This window comes from Notamacropus eugenii, chromosome 4, assembly GCF_028372415.1.
Source record: "Notamacropus eugenii isolate mMacEug1 chromosome 4, mMacEug1.pri_v2, whole genome shotgun sequence".
Lineage (NCBI taxonomy): Eukaryota > Metazoa > Chordata > Mammalia > Diprotodontia > Macropodidae > Notamacropus > Notamacropus eugenii.
The window spans coordinates 368,822,200-368,840,024 of record NC_092875.1 but is presented as its reverse complement, the minus strand read 5'-3'; the positions used below and the strand labels follow the sequence as shown (position 1 = coordinate 368,840,024).

At 37.9% G+C, this 17,825-nt stretch overlaps 1 protein-coding gene and 1 long non-coding RNA gene across 2 annotated transcripts in view; one reads left to right on the top strand and one right to left on the bottom strand.

Moving 5' to 3' along the window:
- Positions 1-2,283, top strand: part of MYO10 (myosin X) — a 254,020-nt gene extending 251,737 nt beyond the window's left edge. Inside the window, exon 41 of the mRNA XM_072605464.1 lies at positions 770-2,283. Within this exon, the coding sequence (XP_072461565.1) occupies positions 770-880 (111 nt within the window). The 3' untranslated portion in view covers positions 881-2,283. The remainder of the gene's footprint in view (positions 1-769) is intronic.
- LOC140501640 (uncharacterized) lies at positions 2,070-16,805 on the bottom strand. Its single transcript, XR_011966279.1, has 3 exons — positions 16,711-16,805; positions 13,688-13,744; positions 2,070-2,441 (listed from the first exon to the last, which is right to left on the bottom strand). It is a non-coding gene; the product is annotated as an uncharacterized lncRNA (long non-coding RNA).
- Positions 16,806-17,825: the final 1,020 nt, after the last annotated feature.

Genomic DNA, 17,825 nt, shown 5'->3' with positions numbered 1-17,825 from the left:
TTCATCTTAAATAAATGCAACATTAAGCTCTCATTAGTTAACCACAGTTTATCGCTTTCAGTATATACTTTGTGAGTAGAGAAAGCAGTGCAAAGAACAAGAAGAAAATTATAATTGTGTTCACAAGAAGACATATAAAGTAAAAACTATGGAACTATGATTTCACGGGTGCAGGGAGTAGACATCCCTCTACAGTCACCACCTTATCTGTAACTTGTCTTATCAGAGTTGTCTGGGCACTCAAGTTAAATGATTTGCACAGGGTCACTGTTTCTCTATGTGCTTTTATTACTATTATTAAAGCAGAGTGTCGAAAGTTAAAAAGAAACACGTATGTTGATGTCCTTGGAACATTAATTGATTGCTCAGCTAAATAGGGATTTTAACATTAACAGGTATGGTTTACCATGTATTTTGATATCATTGGGGCTATAATATTGCTATTTCAATTTTTATGTTTAATGGTTAGTTTCATATGATAGTAAGTGGGAAGAATGATTCATACGTGACCATGATTTTCCCTTCATCTTAGCTTAGGACAACAGATGTTAATGATGTGCAACTAAGATTTTCCCACAATCCATACAAAGCCTGAGCTAAGTCAGACTCAGTGATTCCAACCCTTGGGCCCGACCCCCTGCTGTTTCTTGTTAAATGACAAGCAGTGGAATGTTCATTTGATAGGGGAGATCTTTGGATGGTTGGTTGGTTGTGTTGCTGCATTATGGAAAACTCATCTGGTCTGGGCTTCCTTTGTTTCATTGGACAGGTAGTGGACGTGGCCAAATTGATGAAAGCTTATATCAGCATGATTGTGAAGAAGCGCTACAGTACCTCCCGGTCTGTGAGCAGTCATGGAAGTCAAGGGAGCTCCCGATGAAAAGCAGGGCTGATCACCAGGACTTTCACATCTGGACATATCACCTTCTGGCCTCGAAGAGCTCTGACGTGCTGATTGATTCAAGCCATCAGCAAAGCTACACAGGACATTGTAGAAGACCCTTGCAGAGGGCAGGTTTCTCCACAAGTCCTTACCAATGCCAACTTTAAAAATCATGTATTAAACTGTCAGCTTCATGGTCTGCAAAATTTCCAAAGCTTTATTACTTTTAGATGATACATGCCTTAAATATGTGTGTGTACATGTGTGTGCGTGCGTGTGTGTGTGCTGCCATTGAGGTGGCAAAAAGTGCCTTCACCTTGTAAACCAACACTAATTGACCTTAACTGTGCTCCTGATGAGAAAGCCTTTCTTTCCATCCAGAAGAGTTAAGAAAACATGGAAGAGGGGAAGCTAATCCATCTACTATGCACTAACCTCCCAGCCGGACTTCCTTTGCTAGTGGTACAGTGAGGAATCTGGGGGATGAGGGAGAAGGAGGGGAACCGGAACCGTCTGTCCTACTTGGAGTGCTGCTGGCGGCCTTCTTCACAGACATTTAACTTGTGTTTATTCTTCTGAGTAGATGTGCTTGCATAGGCATGCATGTCATAGAAACTAATTTTATTTCATTTCTCGTGAGCATTCAAAGCAAAGGGAATAATGATGTGCAATGGTGTAAACAGTCCTTCTGTACATTTTAATAGTCCAGAGTTATAGTTGTTTCAATTTTATGGTTACTTGATAAGGCAGTTTTATTAATAAATCAGAATCCCAGATTTTCCTATGTCTTTACTGTATTTCTAAACCACATTTTGACAGTTTTCTTTTACATGTAGCAAGTCTGCATTCTGTATCTGCTGTGTTATATACAGATAGGTAGCTGAGAAGAGCATTGTATTTATACATTACCCTCATACAGAAATGCAGTTTTCAATACCATATGCCATACATGTGGGATCTTTAGTTTATAAAGTTTTAAATATGTTACTCTAAAAGATACTAGCTTATAAAACTCTGGCCAGAGATTACAAAACAACTCTGTTGGGATTGGGGAAAAGATCGAACTCTTGTAAAATGGAAGAGATCTTTTAAAGGAGCATGAAATTATATTGTGTTGTTTTAATTTTTAAAAATACATTATCCCAAGTTCTTAATAGTGGTCTTGACAAACACCTGTAAATAAATCTGCAATTATAACCAGAAAACTGTCTGGTTTGGGACATTTATTTTTATATGGAAAAGTTGTAATATAAGGCAAACTTGCATCAACAGCAGTGAATCTGTGCATTAAGAGAATAAATGAAAGCCATTTTGAGCCTTTGCGACAAACCACAGCCTTTAAGAAATATTACATATTTGCTCAAAGAAAGTCTGACAATAAAAGATCCTAGTTAACCTTACTGTATCTTTTATCTCTTGTCTTTGTCATCAGCACACCTAATTGCAGTGATTCTTAAGTAAAATCCTCCGTGGTGTCAAGTACGGCATACCATGTATCAGACTACCAGTTCCTGTGGCCTTGTTCCTCTTCCCTACTTTGAATGAAATTCTAGTTGATCTGCAGAAGAAATACAAAGAATTAGCAGTATGTTAGTTAAATACAGATGCGCAGAGGGAAAAGGTGTGTGTTTGTATTCAGTGTTCATTTACTGCATATCTCAAAAACTTCTGTGTTCATGATAGAGCAGCTTCCTTTAACACTTGGAGAAACCTATCATGTACATTAGGCATATACAATAAAAGACAAAAAAATGAAACAATCCCAGCCCTCAGGGGTTTTACAACATCTTATTGGAGGGAAATAACATGTACCTACATAGTATGTTCAGTTTCAGGGGATTAAATGACTTCAGTACCACAAGGAGCTCATCTATGAGGAGGTAGCATAGCAAAAACAGTCTCCAATGTGGAGACAGTTGCACTTTTGACCTTCATATTTTGGGGCGCCCCTCCTTTAAGTCATTATTTCCTGGGACCCTTGCCCATTCATTCTGTTTCTGTGACAGTGCTACAGACAGTATATACAAAGAAAAAAAAATGACAGATCTCGAGGTCATCTAGTTCAATAGCCTCAATCTACAGATGCGAAAATGATTCCCAGGTTAGCAATTTGATCAAAGCATCCCAACTGGAATGCCATGTCTTCTATGTCTATGTATGTCTCAGACATACATGTTTCCTATCCCCCTGGATGGCACCAGATGGTGGGGCTGAGGTCCCAGTAGAGATGGCCAAGTTCTGCATCAAGGACAGTCAGGAGGTGCAAAGTAGGGGAATGAAACCCAGATAAGAAAGAGAAGTAACATTTAGTCTGGTTCCAATGGGTATAGTCAGTCCAACATTTATTAAGTACCTGCTGTGTGCCTAATTGCTAGTGATATAGAGAAAAGATCATCTTTGCACTTGATAAGGGAAACAACGTGCAAATAACTATACAAACAAGTTATATACTGATGTGTGTACCCTTGTATGTAATATGTATGTAGCACACGTGTCGTTTTCAGTTATGTCCAACTCTGATCCCTTTTGGAAGTTTCCTTGGCAGAGATAATGGAGTGGTTTGCCATTTTCTTTTCCAGCTCATTTTACAGATGAAGAAACTGAGGCAAACACGATTAAGTGACTTGCCTAGGGTCACACAGTAAGTATCTGAGGTCAGATTTGAACTCAGGGAGATGAAGCTTTCCAATTCCAGGCCCTATACTCTATCCACTGTACCATCTAGCTGCTCCTGTGTGTGCATGTCTGTGCACACGTGTGTGTGTGTATGTGTGTGTGTGTGTGTAGGTGTAGAGTTAACTGTAGTATAGTACTATAGTATATAATTACAGTTAGCTACACTATTGTTAACTATATAGCAAATGTAGTTACAAATACGTATCTGCGTACATATATGTACATGTATATACATAGATAGTACATAGATGTAGATACAGTATGTAGTATGTATACATATATATATATATAGATATAGTAAACAGGACCAAAAGAATCACTTACTATGTTGTATATTATATTACGTACACATATATACAAGGCTGAAGAGAGCCTATAGTCAGTGACAGGATATGCTTGCTTAATGACTGGCTAATATCCACTTTTTAACCATACCTTGCCCCCTCAGAGCTCTGTTCCTTAATGCAGCTGCTCATTTACCATACCGCCTCCCTGGACACTAATTGGTTGATGGACATTAACAAGGACATCAGTATATTTAATATTTGCTTTGAAAAGCCTATTGGAAAAAAAGCTGCATTTCAGATTCAAAGGAAATTGATTTTTATCTGATGCAAGTGAACATTTATTAAGTAGCTACTGTCTTCTAGGTTTTGACAATAGCAAGATAAAAATTACAGGCTTTGTTCTCAAGGGACTTGCATTTTGCTGGGGGAAAACAACATGTACCCAGTTAAATCAAGACAAAATAAATGCACAGTGATTTCATGGGAAGGGGAGGAGGAATAGTCAGCACTAACAACTGGGGTAATCAGAAAGGACTTAGCAGAAGGTAGCACTTGAGCTTTGAAGGATTTTGCAAGGCAGAAATAAAGGGTTGCATTTCAGGAATGGAGGATAGCACAGGCAGAAGCACAGAGATGAGAAATGGGATGTTGTATAGGAGGTACAGCGATCAGGCCAATTTATCTGCAATATAAAGTGTGTAAAAGAAGTTAACAGGCAATAGGCCTACCAAGGTAGTTTACATACAGATAGTGAAGGGCTCTCCTTGCTAAAATAAGAGATTGTATTTTACCTCAGGAGCCACTGAAGCTATCTGAGGAGGGGAGTGAATGGTATGGGCAAACCTAGGCTTTAGGAGTACCAATTTGGTAGCTGTCTAGAGGATGGGTTGTTAAGGGAACAGCTTGGAGCCGGGGAGACCAATTAGGTTCCTATTGTAAACAGTCCAGGGGAGAGTTAAGGAGGCCTTGAATTATGGTGCTTGTGATACAAGTGGAAGAAGAGGGCAAATTTGAGACCTGTTAAGGTAAAATCTCTAAACTGGCAAATCATCAAATAGGGGACGGAATAATCAAGAATGACCTTTCTTAGAAACCTGGGTAACCAGAAAGGTAGTGGTTACCCTCCACAGAAATAGGGAATGTAGAAAAAAAGAGCAAGTTTAGGGGAAAAGATAGTAATTCTGCTTTGAATGTGTTGATTTTACAAGCCTATGGGTTAGTCAAGTGATGTCCAACAGACAGAGAGGTAAAGAGGTGAGGGGCATATATGTAGTTGGGAGTCATCAACTTAGAACATAGTTGATCACTGTGTAAGATAAAGGGAGTAGAGAAGAAAGCCTAGTTCAACCACCTAAAAGGATGCCCACACTTAGGGGGCTGGGACACAAATGATCATCCTGCAAAGGAGACTGAGAATAAATAGAAAAGTAGGCAAAACCCTTGTCACCAAAATCACTCTGAAAATATCCATGAGCATTTTCTTAGTTCCTGCAAAAATAAACATATATACATGTTTGTGCTGATTTTTTTTATTTGCAATGTCATTTAGCAGTTAATGATTAAATGTATTTTTTTTATAAAGGAATGCCCCCAGCTACACATTAAAACAATTTTAATGTCCATGGCAAATGCCAATAGTTATGATCATTAATTTTCAAGGATTAATATGATTCCAAGAATATCACTTACTAAGAACATGGCAGATCAAACTGAGAAATGCAAGAAGTAAACTGAGGAAAGTTCTAGCCTTCAGTCTGGGGGTGCACAACAGGCTCCCGGTAACTCGTTGTAGACAGTTTCCAAATTGTTGATCCAGAGGGTAGTAGTAGCTCCCATGGGATCTGAAGTAGGTTTCCTTTGAAAGCTGAAGCTTTGGCATAGGCCATAATCTCATTCAAAGGGAATCCAACTCCACAGAAGCAAGCCTTTCTATCAAAAGACAGCAGGGACAGCAAAAGATAAGATGTTGATGTGACTTTTATTTGTTTAAGGTCTAGACATTGCACTGCCACATCCACTGGAGCCTTTCACTGTAACATGGGGTATGACGTCTCAAAATAAATATGTGCCATGGAGTAGAATTTTCTGGCACTAAAATTATGCACATTTAACAAAAGAATTAAGAGCCTATGATGAGAGGCGCCCTAGACTGCTTCAGTCAGGAAGAACTGGATAGAAAAAGAAAGCCTGCCAATGGCACATAATGACTATAAACTCTCTGCTTCTATTTAATGCAGAGTAGGCACTACTCTTCCTCAATACAGGGAATTTCTCTATATAGAGTTCCCTACACAGCTGAAATCAGAGATCTGTTCAAAATTTTTTTCTTTTAAATCCTCCACTGAGCCTCTCTATTCACTGTAGCTTAGACTGCCTTCCTTGAGCACTTAGTCCTAGCTCTGATTCTGCATCCCTCTGTATCTTCTAGGTCAGAGGTTACCTAGTATAGCTACACCAAGGTTTGTTTTTTTTTTATATGAATTTTATTTATTTTCAGTGGTCCACAATCACTACCATATAACTTAGATTGTTGTTTCCCCTCCCTCCCCGAGATGGCATACAATTTTATATAGGTTCTATGCATATATTCCTATTAAATCCGTTTTCACTATAGTCATATTGTGTAGAAGAATTAAAGTGAATGGGAGAAATCATATAACAAACCAAAACATAAAACAAAAGAAAATGATCTGCTACATTCTGCAATTGAATTCCTAAGTTCTTTCTCTGGTTATGGAAGGCATTTTGCCTTAAAAGACCACTGGGAATTTTTTTAGGTCCTTGCATTTCAATGAAGTTCCAAGTCTACCAGAAAAAACTCTTGCACACTGTGGTCTCTGCTGTGCACAAAGTTCTCCTAGTTCTGCTCCTTTTGCTCAGCATCAGATCATATAAGTCTTTCCAGGCCTCTCTGAGGTCTTCCTGCTCATCATTTCTTATAGCACAATAGTATTCCATTACATTCATATACCATAATTTATTCAGCCATTCTCCAATTGATGGGCATCCCTTTAATTTCCAGCTTTTGATAACCACAAAGAGGGTTGCTATAAATATTTTTGTCCATGTGGGACCCTCTCCCATTCTTATGATCTCTTGGGTATACAGTCCTAGAAGCAGTATTGCTAGGGCAAAGGGTATGCACATTTTTGTAGCCCTTTGAGCATAGTTCCAAATTGCTCCCCAGAATGATTAGATCAGCTCACAGCTCCACCACCAATAAATTAGTGTTCCAACTCTTCCCACACCCTCTCCAACATTTATCATCTTCCCGTTTTGTCATGTTAGCCAACCTGATAGGTGTGATGTGGAACCTCAGAGTTGTTTTGATTTGCATCTCTCTAATCAACAGTGATTTAGAGCATTTTTCATATGACTGTGGATAGCTTTAATTTCTTCCTCTGAAAACTGCCTGTTCATATCCTTTGACCATTTATCAACTGGGGAATACACCAAGGTTAATGCAAGTTCAAATAATGCCAAATTCAATTTAGTACGAATTATGAAATTATAAAGTTTAATGTGAAACAATTCAATTCATGTGATGTGTTCAGTAAGTTGAGGGTTTTAACACACCATTGTGTTTTCAATCTATACTTGACTATTATCATGTGTGGCCAAGTTGTGTACTATATTGCCAATAGTTGCATTAATTTCTTAAAATCAGAATCATTAACACAATTAACAAAAAGAAGAATTCTTCATGTTGAAACATTGTCAGTATAAAAATTACATTAGAATAAAAATTTGATGTAATTGAATTGCATGAATGAGATCATGGTAACTCCCCAAAAGATGATGTATCAGAATGCCTAAAACTACGATACAGAATATTATAAAACATATAAAACAAATGCATAAGCACATATATTTTGATTTTTATATCATACAAAGTAGAAAACAAAAAGAAGAGAAAGGCAGTGTTGTATAGCTTTTTGTGATTTGCAAATACCAGGAACAGAAGGGAGTATTACAATCGCAAAAATGGAGTGTCTTTTACTCAAAATGGATTGAAGACCCAATCAAAAACACATTCCTCTTGTCATAGCATCGATTCAGACAAAAGCTTTAAGTTTATTTAAGGCAGTGAAAGAAAATGAAAATCAAGTGGATAGTGAAGAAACTTACTACAAGCTATTTGGCTCAATTGCTTTAAAAATTGAAGTTCAATTGCATTAATGTCAAAATTGTCAAAGAGGCAGCCAATACAGTTGAGAATGCAGATAGTACAAATGGTAATTTTGAAGGCTTTCTGTCTCCCAAACAGACTTAGAAGAAATAGCTAAAAAAATTTTAAATTAAAAAAGAAGAAATTCTGGTTTTGAATAAATAGAAAATTACTATGTCCCAGAATTGCTAGATTTGCACTCAAAAGAATTGACAAAAGAAATGATCTTCATTTAGATGAACAAGTGCTTAAAAAGGTTGATGATATATAAATGAAGGAGTCTGTTTTCAAATAATTTGAAGTTATCTTTTGAGCTGTGAAAATTGTAAAGCAAAATAGTATGGATGCTAACTCTTAACATCAAACAAAGCATGCAAATTCTCTAAGATTTGGATAAAACTCTTTGCATTTTCCAGCAAATGTATGAAGATTTAAAGAAAGAGAATACAGTTCAGCCTACAGGATTAAAATATTTTAAACAACTATAACATTATTTAGTAATTTTTTTTACATTTTTCTCTAATCTACTAATTTGTAATAACCTTGAATCAAATATACATTTTACTATCCTTTTCTGTTAGATTGTATTATTCAAAGATAAAAATACTTATTTAAAATTTTATTACATATTTCCAGTAGGCTAGAACCAATTGTTATATATTTTACATAAAATTTTAGCTTTAAATAGCATGAATTCAAATAATGGGACCACCTCATGGGATTTGTTATTCACACAAATCAGGATCTAGTAAGATGCTCCCTTGGTTATCCTGCCTTGTGGAAATTGATCCCACCCCTAAAACTTCAGTAGTTGTATTGGACAGTTACATTTTGGCTCTAGGTCTACAGTAAACAACGTTCATCCTTTGGCTACGGAGCCCGGGAAGCTGCTGCAATCTTCCTCCTTTACTGAATGAGGTTCCACTAACCATCCTGGATTTGTCTTTCACTAGGCAGCCCTCTAGTAATTTTGCTCTAGGGATGAATCGTGACAGGTCTATAATTTAGCTGTTCAGAAATTGCAATGCGACCTACACATGCATGATGATTTCACTAGCCTTACTTGCAGCCTGATAGTAATTTGTGGAGCCCTGCTCCTCTCCCCTGCCCCTTTACTCCTCCCATTATGCTGACTTGGCATTCCCCATCCTATATTCCTCTTATTTTTTAAATTTTATAATCTGACCCTTTTCCAAGATCAGAGCACCACTCTCAGGGATCCAGCATGAAAATCTTATCTTTCCCAAAGTTCCTTAGCAATTCAGGATTTTTTAGCTACAGTTCCTTCCTTCCTCCACACAGCTTGTTACCTAGTGAATCACTCATCCGGCTATTGAAAACTGGACCTGGGGGGACAGGCGAGCAGGGGGAGCACAATAAACAGATAATTTATGTCCTGGTGTCTTTTTAACTACTGTCTCTCAGAAACATGGATGTGCTCTGCTTGCCAGTGCTGTGTCAGCCTAACCTTGGCAGTGAATAAGCCCAGCACAGACATTCACTGAAATATTGTGTAGAGTCTTAGCATCTAAACAAATTTTGTTTTGATAGACTTAACCCAGGAGATGACGCTCACTGAACATAGGCTGTCTCTACTATAGACTCTTGCCAAGCCCTTTTTCCTGCTTAACTCTACCACCCTGCCATTGATTGGAAGTGTCAATACTCCACGCTTAAACTCCTTGATTGATTCCCGGGCCCCTCACCTCCACTGCCAAATACTTAGCATCTCCCTGCTCTTAATATTGGAGATGGGAGATTAACCATATCAGTAGGAATCTTCCATCACCTATAAAAGCTATCGTAGGGCAGCTAGGTGGCACAGTGGATACAGCACCGGCACTGGAGTCAGGAGGACCTGAATTCAACTCTGGCCTCTGATATTTACTAGCTGTGTGACCCTGGAAAAGTCACTTAACCCCAACTGCCTCCCTGCAAAAAATATTCTAAGGGGGACTAGAAAAGCCCCTGATCAATGAATCCCCTAATCAACTTTATAAAAATACATTGTATTGTTATATTTTTAATGATATCTGCATTTCTCAATACATCTTGCTTCCCTCCCCCTTCTAAGAGGGTCTTATAGTAAAAAAGAAAAAAAGGAGAAATAAAAACTGTTTAGCAAAACTAATCAACATACTAAAAGGAGTTTGACATCACATGCTATGTTCTGCACTCATGGTCTCCCACGCTCATAGAGCCTTTTATGTCTCTTCTTTGAGCCAAGCTTGGGCATTACATTTTTGAAGAACTTAGCTTCAATTGTTTTGTGCTTTCGTGTACATTTTTATTGTCATTGTGATATTGTTTTCCTAGCTCTCCTTCCTTCATTTTACATCAATTACTATAAGTCTTTCCTCTCTATTCATCATTTCTTTTTTGTTGTTGGAATTTCCATTTTTATGTAGGGAAAAATCAAGCTGACACATTTAACCCAGTTTGATTGCAAGTTCTTTAGCTTTTATCTTTTCTAGCTTGGCAATATGAGCCACTGCCTTTGGAACCAGGATTGCTACCCCAATGAGGATGATGGGTCTCATCCTATGTTATTTTTTTTTCCAAGTTCTAACACTTCATATTGATGGGCTAGTTATAGGAGATAAAGCAGATATTTGCAAGATTATGTGAAAACTCAATAGAGCCACTAAGTAAAAATGTAGATGTCAATTTCAGACCTTGAATAATCTTTTGTAGTTGACCAAGAGAGTTATAATTGATACTTGGCAAAATCAGGTAAATTTCAGAGCATAAATAAAGAGAAGGGAAATGAGATTTGAGAAAATATCCAACTTTTTCTTAGGCTGTCCTATAAAATAACAATTTTCAAGTATCTTTTCTTCCCATGGAAACAAATTACCCATCATTTAAAAGAGATGGTATCTATCAATCTGTGCTGTAGGTTCAACTAACCTCATCTTCTATCCTAGTCCCTTAAAATCTCCAACAAAAGAATCTAGCTGCTCAGAAGTAAACTCCTGGCAATAAAATGACAGGGGGATAATTCTTCTAATTGATCCTCTTTTTTTCATCCTATGTTATTTGGTCTTGATAGCTTTTACCAGCTTAGCCAGGGCTCCTTTGTCTTCAGGATTAACTTGTCTATGCTGTCTTTTTGTGAATCAAACTACCCAATCTGGCCTTTCCTTTGATAATACAGTAAGGAGTCCTCATTTTTTGGTACAAGGCAGGTAGAAAGAACACCAGCTCCATGAGATCCACACCATATGCATTCACTGCCAACTGAGCTTTCTTGTTTTCCACCAAGGTAGGAACAATAAAGAAGACTGAAGACAGATGGTCTCTTGGTAGGCCTACCCTCCTAGTCTGAAGCTTTTGACTCAGTCTAAGAGAACAACTTTGGTTTCTTTCCTTCACTTGTTTCAGGTCTCTGCTTGTCGAACAGTTGACTAATTGTCTAATGATTAAAAATATAAAACTAACAAACAAACCCTGGTTGAACTGGTTAACTGCTGATGGCACTTTCAAATAGCTATTGCAGTCTGATGTACTGAGGGCTTTTGACAAAGCAGATTAAGTCCTTTTTAGTCTGAATGTCTTCACCAAGGCCATAGCTCTTGGAGAACTTCTCAAAGGATTGACCATTTTTCTTTGCCTCTTATTTCTTCACAAAAGCATAGGCAAGGGTCACCTACTTCCTTATGGCTTTCTTTCTGTTTGGTATCTTGGCCAGCAAGCTTCTTTGTTTCTAGTTCTTTCCTCCTACAAAAAGCACTGCCATGTTTTTATGTCTGTGGGGGCCCTTCTTTTTGTCGTTGACCCTTTTGAGGTATGTGAGTAGCGGTGGAATATTGAAGTGGAAGGTGTGGACATTTTAGGAACTTTGTTTTCAAAATTCCAAGTGGCTTTCCAAAATAACTGAAACAATTTACAGCTCCATCACTAGTATTTTATTGGGCCCATCTTTCTACAATTTCTTCATATTTTGTCATTCTTGCCAATTTGTTGAGCAAAAAAATGAAACTCGGAGTTATTTTGATTTGTATTTCTCATTATTGATGATTTGGAACCATTCTTTCATATGGTTGTTAATAGTTCACAATTCATATTTTGAGAGCTGATATAAATCAAGTTATAAAATACTTATCCCTTTTTCAGTTGTATTTTTCTTTGACTTTGAGAATGAAATACAGAGGGTATTTCTTCATTCCCTTATCGAAAGGTAATGGGAATGGAGACTTTCAGGAAAAACACATAGTAATTAATCCATGATTGCCCAGGTGAGCCTGATAGGGGAGTTCCTGGATTCTTACTTGCTGGGTGCCCACTTCTGCCATTTTATTTCTTTTTTCCAAGGACAGATCAGAGACTAGTGATCTTGAGAATGGATGTTTCCAGCCTGCTAGGTTACCTTTTTGGTGGCTGAGTTAAAGAATTCCCAAGTTCTAGCATTCCCAAGACATTAAGAGTAACTAAGTTTGGTAGTTTTACTCTAGCGTCCTAAAGGGAAAAGATTTTCTCAATAGTATGTAATCTAGAGAGGGAATATAGCCTCCTTGTTAAAAAAAAAATTAAAACTAAGGAACTAAAACCATGACATGGGAAGCCAACCCTCCATGACATTGCTATGAGTTACCCAAATAGAGCAGGTGTAAAGTGAATAAGTTTCACAAAAACATTGTTACCTTCTGGACAAAGTCCAACAGGTTGAATGCTTACTATTCCTGTATTTCTTCATGGGCTTCTGTGCTGTCATAGGTAAAACAAAGGATTCTCATAACCAGTCTTATTGATTATAGGACATCCTTTATTTTAAATTGATAACCAATTTGATTATATCCCATAAACAAATATCCTATCAATGAATCAGTGAGCATTTATTAAACTCTTACTATGTGCTAGAAATTGTGCTTATTGCTGGAAATACAGAGAATAAGCAAAAATGGTTTCTGACCTGAAGAAGCTTTCAATTCTAATGGGAGAGACCATATACACATAAATTGATACATGCAAGATAAATACAGAGGAGACAGAAGTCAGTCTTAGATGGGAAGGTACCAGTAGCCCAGGGTTGGGGGAGGGGTGAGGGGAGTCTAAGAGGGGGAGAAAAGCAGGGAGGAGGAGACTGAGAAAAGCCTTAGAAAGGAGATGGCATTTGAGCTGAATCTAAAAGGAAGCCAGATTGTCTATGAGGCAGACATAAGAGAGCATTCCAGGCATAGAGGACAGAGGGTGAATGCAAAGGCAAGGAGATGGGAGATGGAGCATCCTGTATGAGAAGCAGCAAGGGGTGAGAATACAGATGGACTATAAAGTGCATGGAAGGGAGAAATATGTTGGGGATGGGGGTTAAACCAGAACTACAGGAAGGAATCACATGGTGAAGAGTTTCAAATGTCAGACAGGGGAGCTTATATTTATTAATATAATAAAGAGCCATTGAAGGGGTTAACATGGTCAGACCTGTGCTTTAGGAAAATTAGTTTTATGGTAATTGCCTATGTGGGAAATGGATATCCTATTCCCTACATGTGGGAAAACATAAAAACAAGGTTTATCTGAATTTAATTTTGGAGATCTCCAGGGTATAGGCAAAAAGCCAATGAAAGAAACTCACCTTCAGGATACGGGCCTCCAGGATTTGACCGAGGTCATGTAAGCCCAGAATCCTTAGAGGAGACCTTGGCCATGGGTCATATTATAAATAATTCTCACCTGCCTCAGTGAGTCTTGCGGGCTGAAGGCAACTGAAGCTCACGTATATGGTACCAACTAGAACAAGTGATAGAGAAGCTAGGTTTGCCAAGTTATAGGATGATAAATTAAGAGCTAGAACAGACATTAGAAGTCATCTAGCCCAACTGACTCATTTTAAAGATGAGAAAACTGAATTCCAATGAATTTACACATGAAGTAGCAGAGCTGGCATATGAACTCAGGTCCTCTGACTCCACTGTACCACAGTGTCTCTCCAAGAGCTAGGCGAGCTTCTCCAGAGGATCATGACTAATGCCCTTTCCTCCTCCTGAAGTGGCCTGAAGCCTTTGGTGTACAAATAACCCCTCTACTCACTGACAGACAGAAACTTCTGCCCTTACCTCCTTTTCCCTACTCTCTGCCCCCTCCCCATCTCTTGTCCCAGCCGCTAGGTTTTAGGCCTGAGCCTCCCACTGTGTGAGTTAAAACAGGCCATAATAGAAGAGCTATTGCTTTTTGGGTTACTGGTCTATCTGACACTTTTCTAAACCCCCTCTAAGTACCATAAGTGCTATTAGGAACTAGGACAATTGTTCTTTTTGGAGAAAGGTAATCTCTGAAGATTTAGATATCAATATCTACTATATCTCTATATAGTTAGCTACCTATCTATATAAAGATACACAGACTACCCTTTTCAGGGAAAAAATTAGGCAGAAGTAATGAGAAAATATTCTTATATGTGTATATCCTTATATAATTTTTATGCACATAGCATATATATATATATGAGTATATGTGTGTACATATGATATATGTATACTATATATTGTATATGTATACTGTTTGCACTATATACAGATTACCCTTTTAAACATTTTAAAATTATCCTAGTTCTTAATAGCAATTATGGTACTTAGAGGGGGTTTTGCAAAAGAACCAGACAGACCAGTAATATAAAAGGCAATAGGTCTTCTATAATGGCCCATTTAAACTCACACAAGGAGGTAAGTATATAATATATGTTACATACTTATATGTGTATGTGTGTGTTATATATGTTTAGACTGTCAGGCACTAGAATAGTAAACTAATCCCCTCCTAAAAGAAGTCAAAGTACAATATGAAGCTTAAGAAAAAAGTGGGTTAATGCTACAAGTTGTGTGCATGAAAAGGGTGATTGGATGGGCCTGGTAACTTATCCTCAGACAGCTGTAGCTTTATTAGCCTCTAGAACTCAGTTTTCCAGTTCCATTAAAGTCAAAGAAGCTCATTATTTCTTTGTGAGGATAACAACAGGGTGTATTTTGTGGGCCTTCCTTTCAACAAGTTCAAAGCACTTTTCTGACACTGACTCACTACATCCCTGTGAAGTGCTTTTAAAAGCATTACTTGCCTCCTTTTGGATTCATTTCTCTCCTTCCTCTAACTCTAAAATTCTCCAGAGTCTCTACCTCAAGTTTGAACTAGGTTCTTACTCTTGCCTTTATCCCTACCACTGCTGCTTGCCTGGTTGGTACAATAGTACCACCATGTAGGCTAGAATAATTCTGTCCCCCCAAAAATTAGGGAAGCTACTCTTGACATTTCTCTGGTCCAGGGGTGGCTAAAGGTTAAGTTCTTGAGGCAGCTTGGCAATTACCTGGGGATTTAGAGACTAGCCCACGAAGAGTCGTTGCTTTTAGGATTTGGTGGATGCCCCACAATTGTATGAGTTATTACATCCAACACATCCCCCTGACCAGAAATTTCCATATGGAGATGAGGGGTATCACATCTATCTAAACCAGCGTTGTATAATTGCTGAGTAACCTTTCCATGCTAAGGATAAGTAAACCTTTTGTTAACTGATAGATGGCCTTCCAACTGAGGCTCTGGAGCACCAGACAGTCTGAATTAGGCATAGCCCACCCCAGCTCTTTTTGAGCTTTCTTCTCTCCTGTTTTTTTTTAATGTATCATTAATGCTCTTTCCCCTTTTTTCTTCTTTTGCAACACTCTCATGCCTCCCAACTTTCCTTATCTCCCAAAAGAAGCTCTTTCTTCTAACTAATAAATATAGTCAAACAAAACAAATCAATGCACTGTCTGTAAACACAGATTTCTTTCTGATTTCCAGCCCATTGCTTCTTTGCCAGGAAATAGGAAACATATTTTATCCTGTCTTCTGAAGTCCTACTGGTCACTGCATCAATCAGAGTTCTGAAGTCTTTCAAAGCTGTTTTCCTTTACATCACTGTGGTGATCATGTATGTGGTTCTCCTGGTTCTGCTCCCTTCACTCTGCTTCATAATTCATCCAGGTATTCATATGCCACAATCTGTTTTCCTTCAGAATTTTCATAGCACTTTGTTTTATGACTGTAATTCACTTGTATAATTGTCTATATTTTTGTCTTCTCCTATTAGAATATAAACTCCTTGAGGATATGGATTCTGTTTTTTAGTGAATAGAATACTTGCCCTGGAGTCAGGAAGACCTGAGCTCAAATCCAGTCTCAGACATACTAGCAGTGTGACCCTGGGCAAGTCACTTACCCTGTTTGCTTTAGTTTCCTCACCTGTAAAAGGAGCCGAAGGAGGAAATGGCAAACCACTCCAGTATCTTTGCCAAGGAAACCCCCAAAAGGTCAAGAAGATTCGGACACAACTAAAAATAACTAAACAATAATAATAACAACTACAGAGCTTAGAAAAAATACTCTGTAGTGGATAATAAATAATATTGTCACGGGGTTTCAGGATGTTAGAGGAAGAGGCCTATTACAGCCATCAGAGTTTTACCCAAAAGTCTCAGGAGATATGATATTTGAACTTGGCATTGAAATAGGATGCTGAGTAAGAGATAGAATCTATCTCTTTGAGCCACATGGTTGGAGTAGGTGGAGGGGGGGAAAGGGTCGAGTTAAGGTGTTTGAGAAACATGCCCTCCCTTCCCTATGGAACCTTTTATTCTAGGACAGTGGTGATTGGAGCTATGAGGTGAACCAGGGAAATTTTAGGGAGCTGAAAGTGTGGACTAACAACAGACGCTAGCACACACCTGTTGACCTTCTTTCCCTCAACTTTGATCAAAGAGAAGGTGTAGCCAGCTTCCTTGTTAACAGTTCAGATTTCTGTCTCTTCAACCTTCTGTACCTGGAAGAAAAGTTTTAAGGGTGCAGTTAGGTGGTACAGGGGATAGAGCATCAGTCCTCAAGTCAGGAGGACCCAAGTTCAAATTTGACCTCAGGCACTTACTAGCCCACTGTCACTTAAGCCTGATTGCTGTTGCTACCATGTTTCTCGCCAGTCATGACTGATCAGCATTCTTAAGTCTTTCAAAGTTCTTTTTCTTTACAATGTGGTTGTCACTAATTGTCATCCTTGGTTTTTCCCATTTCACTCTTTATCAGTTTATAAAAAAAAAAATCTTCCTGGGTTTCTCTAAAAGGACTTTTGTAATTTCTTATGGGGCAATAAGAAATTGTCTTATTATATTACCTACCATCCCATTACATTCATATACTAAAATTTATTTAACCATTCTCCAGCTGATGAGTACTTATTTAATTTCCAGTTCTTTACTATAACAAAAAAGTTACTATTAATGTTTTGTACAGTATAGGCTACCTGTCTTTTCCAAGAAAATTGCTTATTTTCCATCACTTTAATTATTTTTTCTGTTAGTATGCCACTCTGCCTAGTTTTCTCACATCTCTTTAAAATATAAAGACTAAAAAAGGCACATGAGATATGAACAAGAGTCTTACCACATCAACGACAGAGGGACAATTCTTGCTTTTATATATCGTACAGATAGTTATCTATCCTAGTGTGAGCTTAGCATTCTAAATAACTGCTTAATACTTAGCTCTGTGTCTACAAGACCCCCTTTTGAGGTGGAAGACAGGAGAGCGGAGGTACAGTGTGGCTGCTAGAGTGTAGTAAAAAAAAGTTTTGGTTTTGATTTCATTTTGTTTTTTCAATAAACAAAAACCTATTTTTTCTCCCTCCATCCCCAACCCCACATTTGGAGAAAAAAGAAAAACCCTTGCAACAAACAGAACATAATACATTTGAAAAGCAAGTTTTGCAGCAGCATAGAATTGAGTCCAATAAATCAAAACCTACTTTTCCTAGAATCTTTTAAATGTTTCCTCTTATTTTTAATTATGA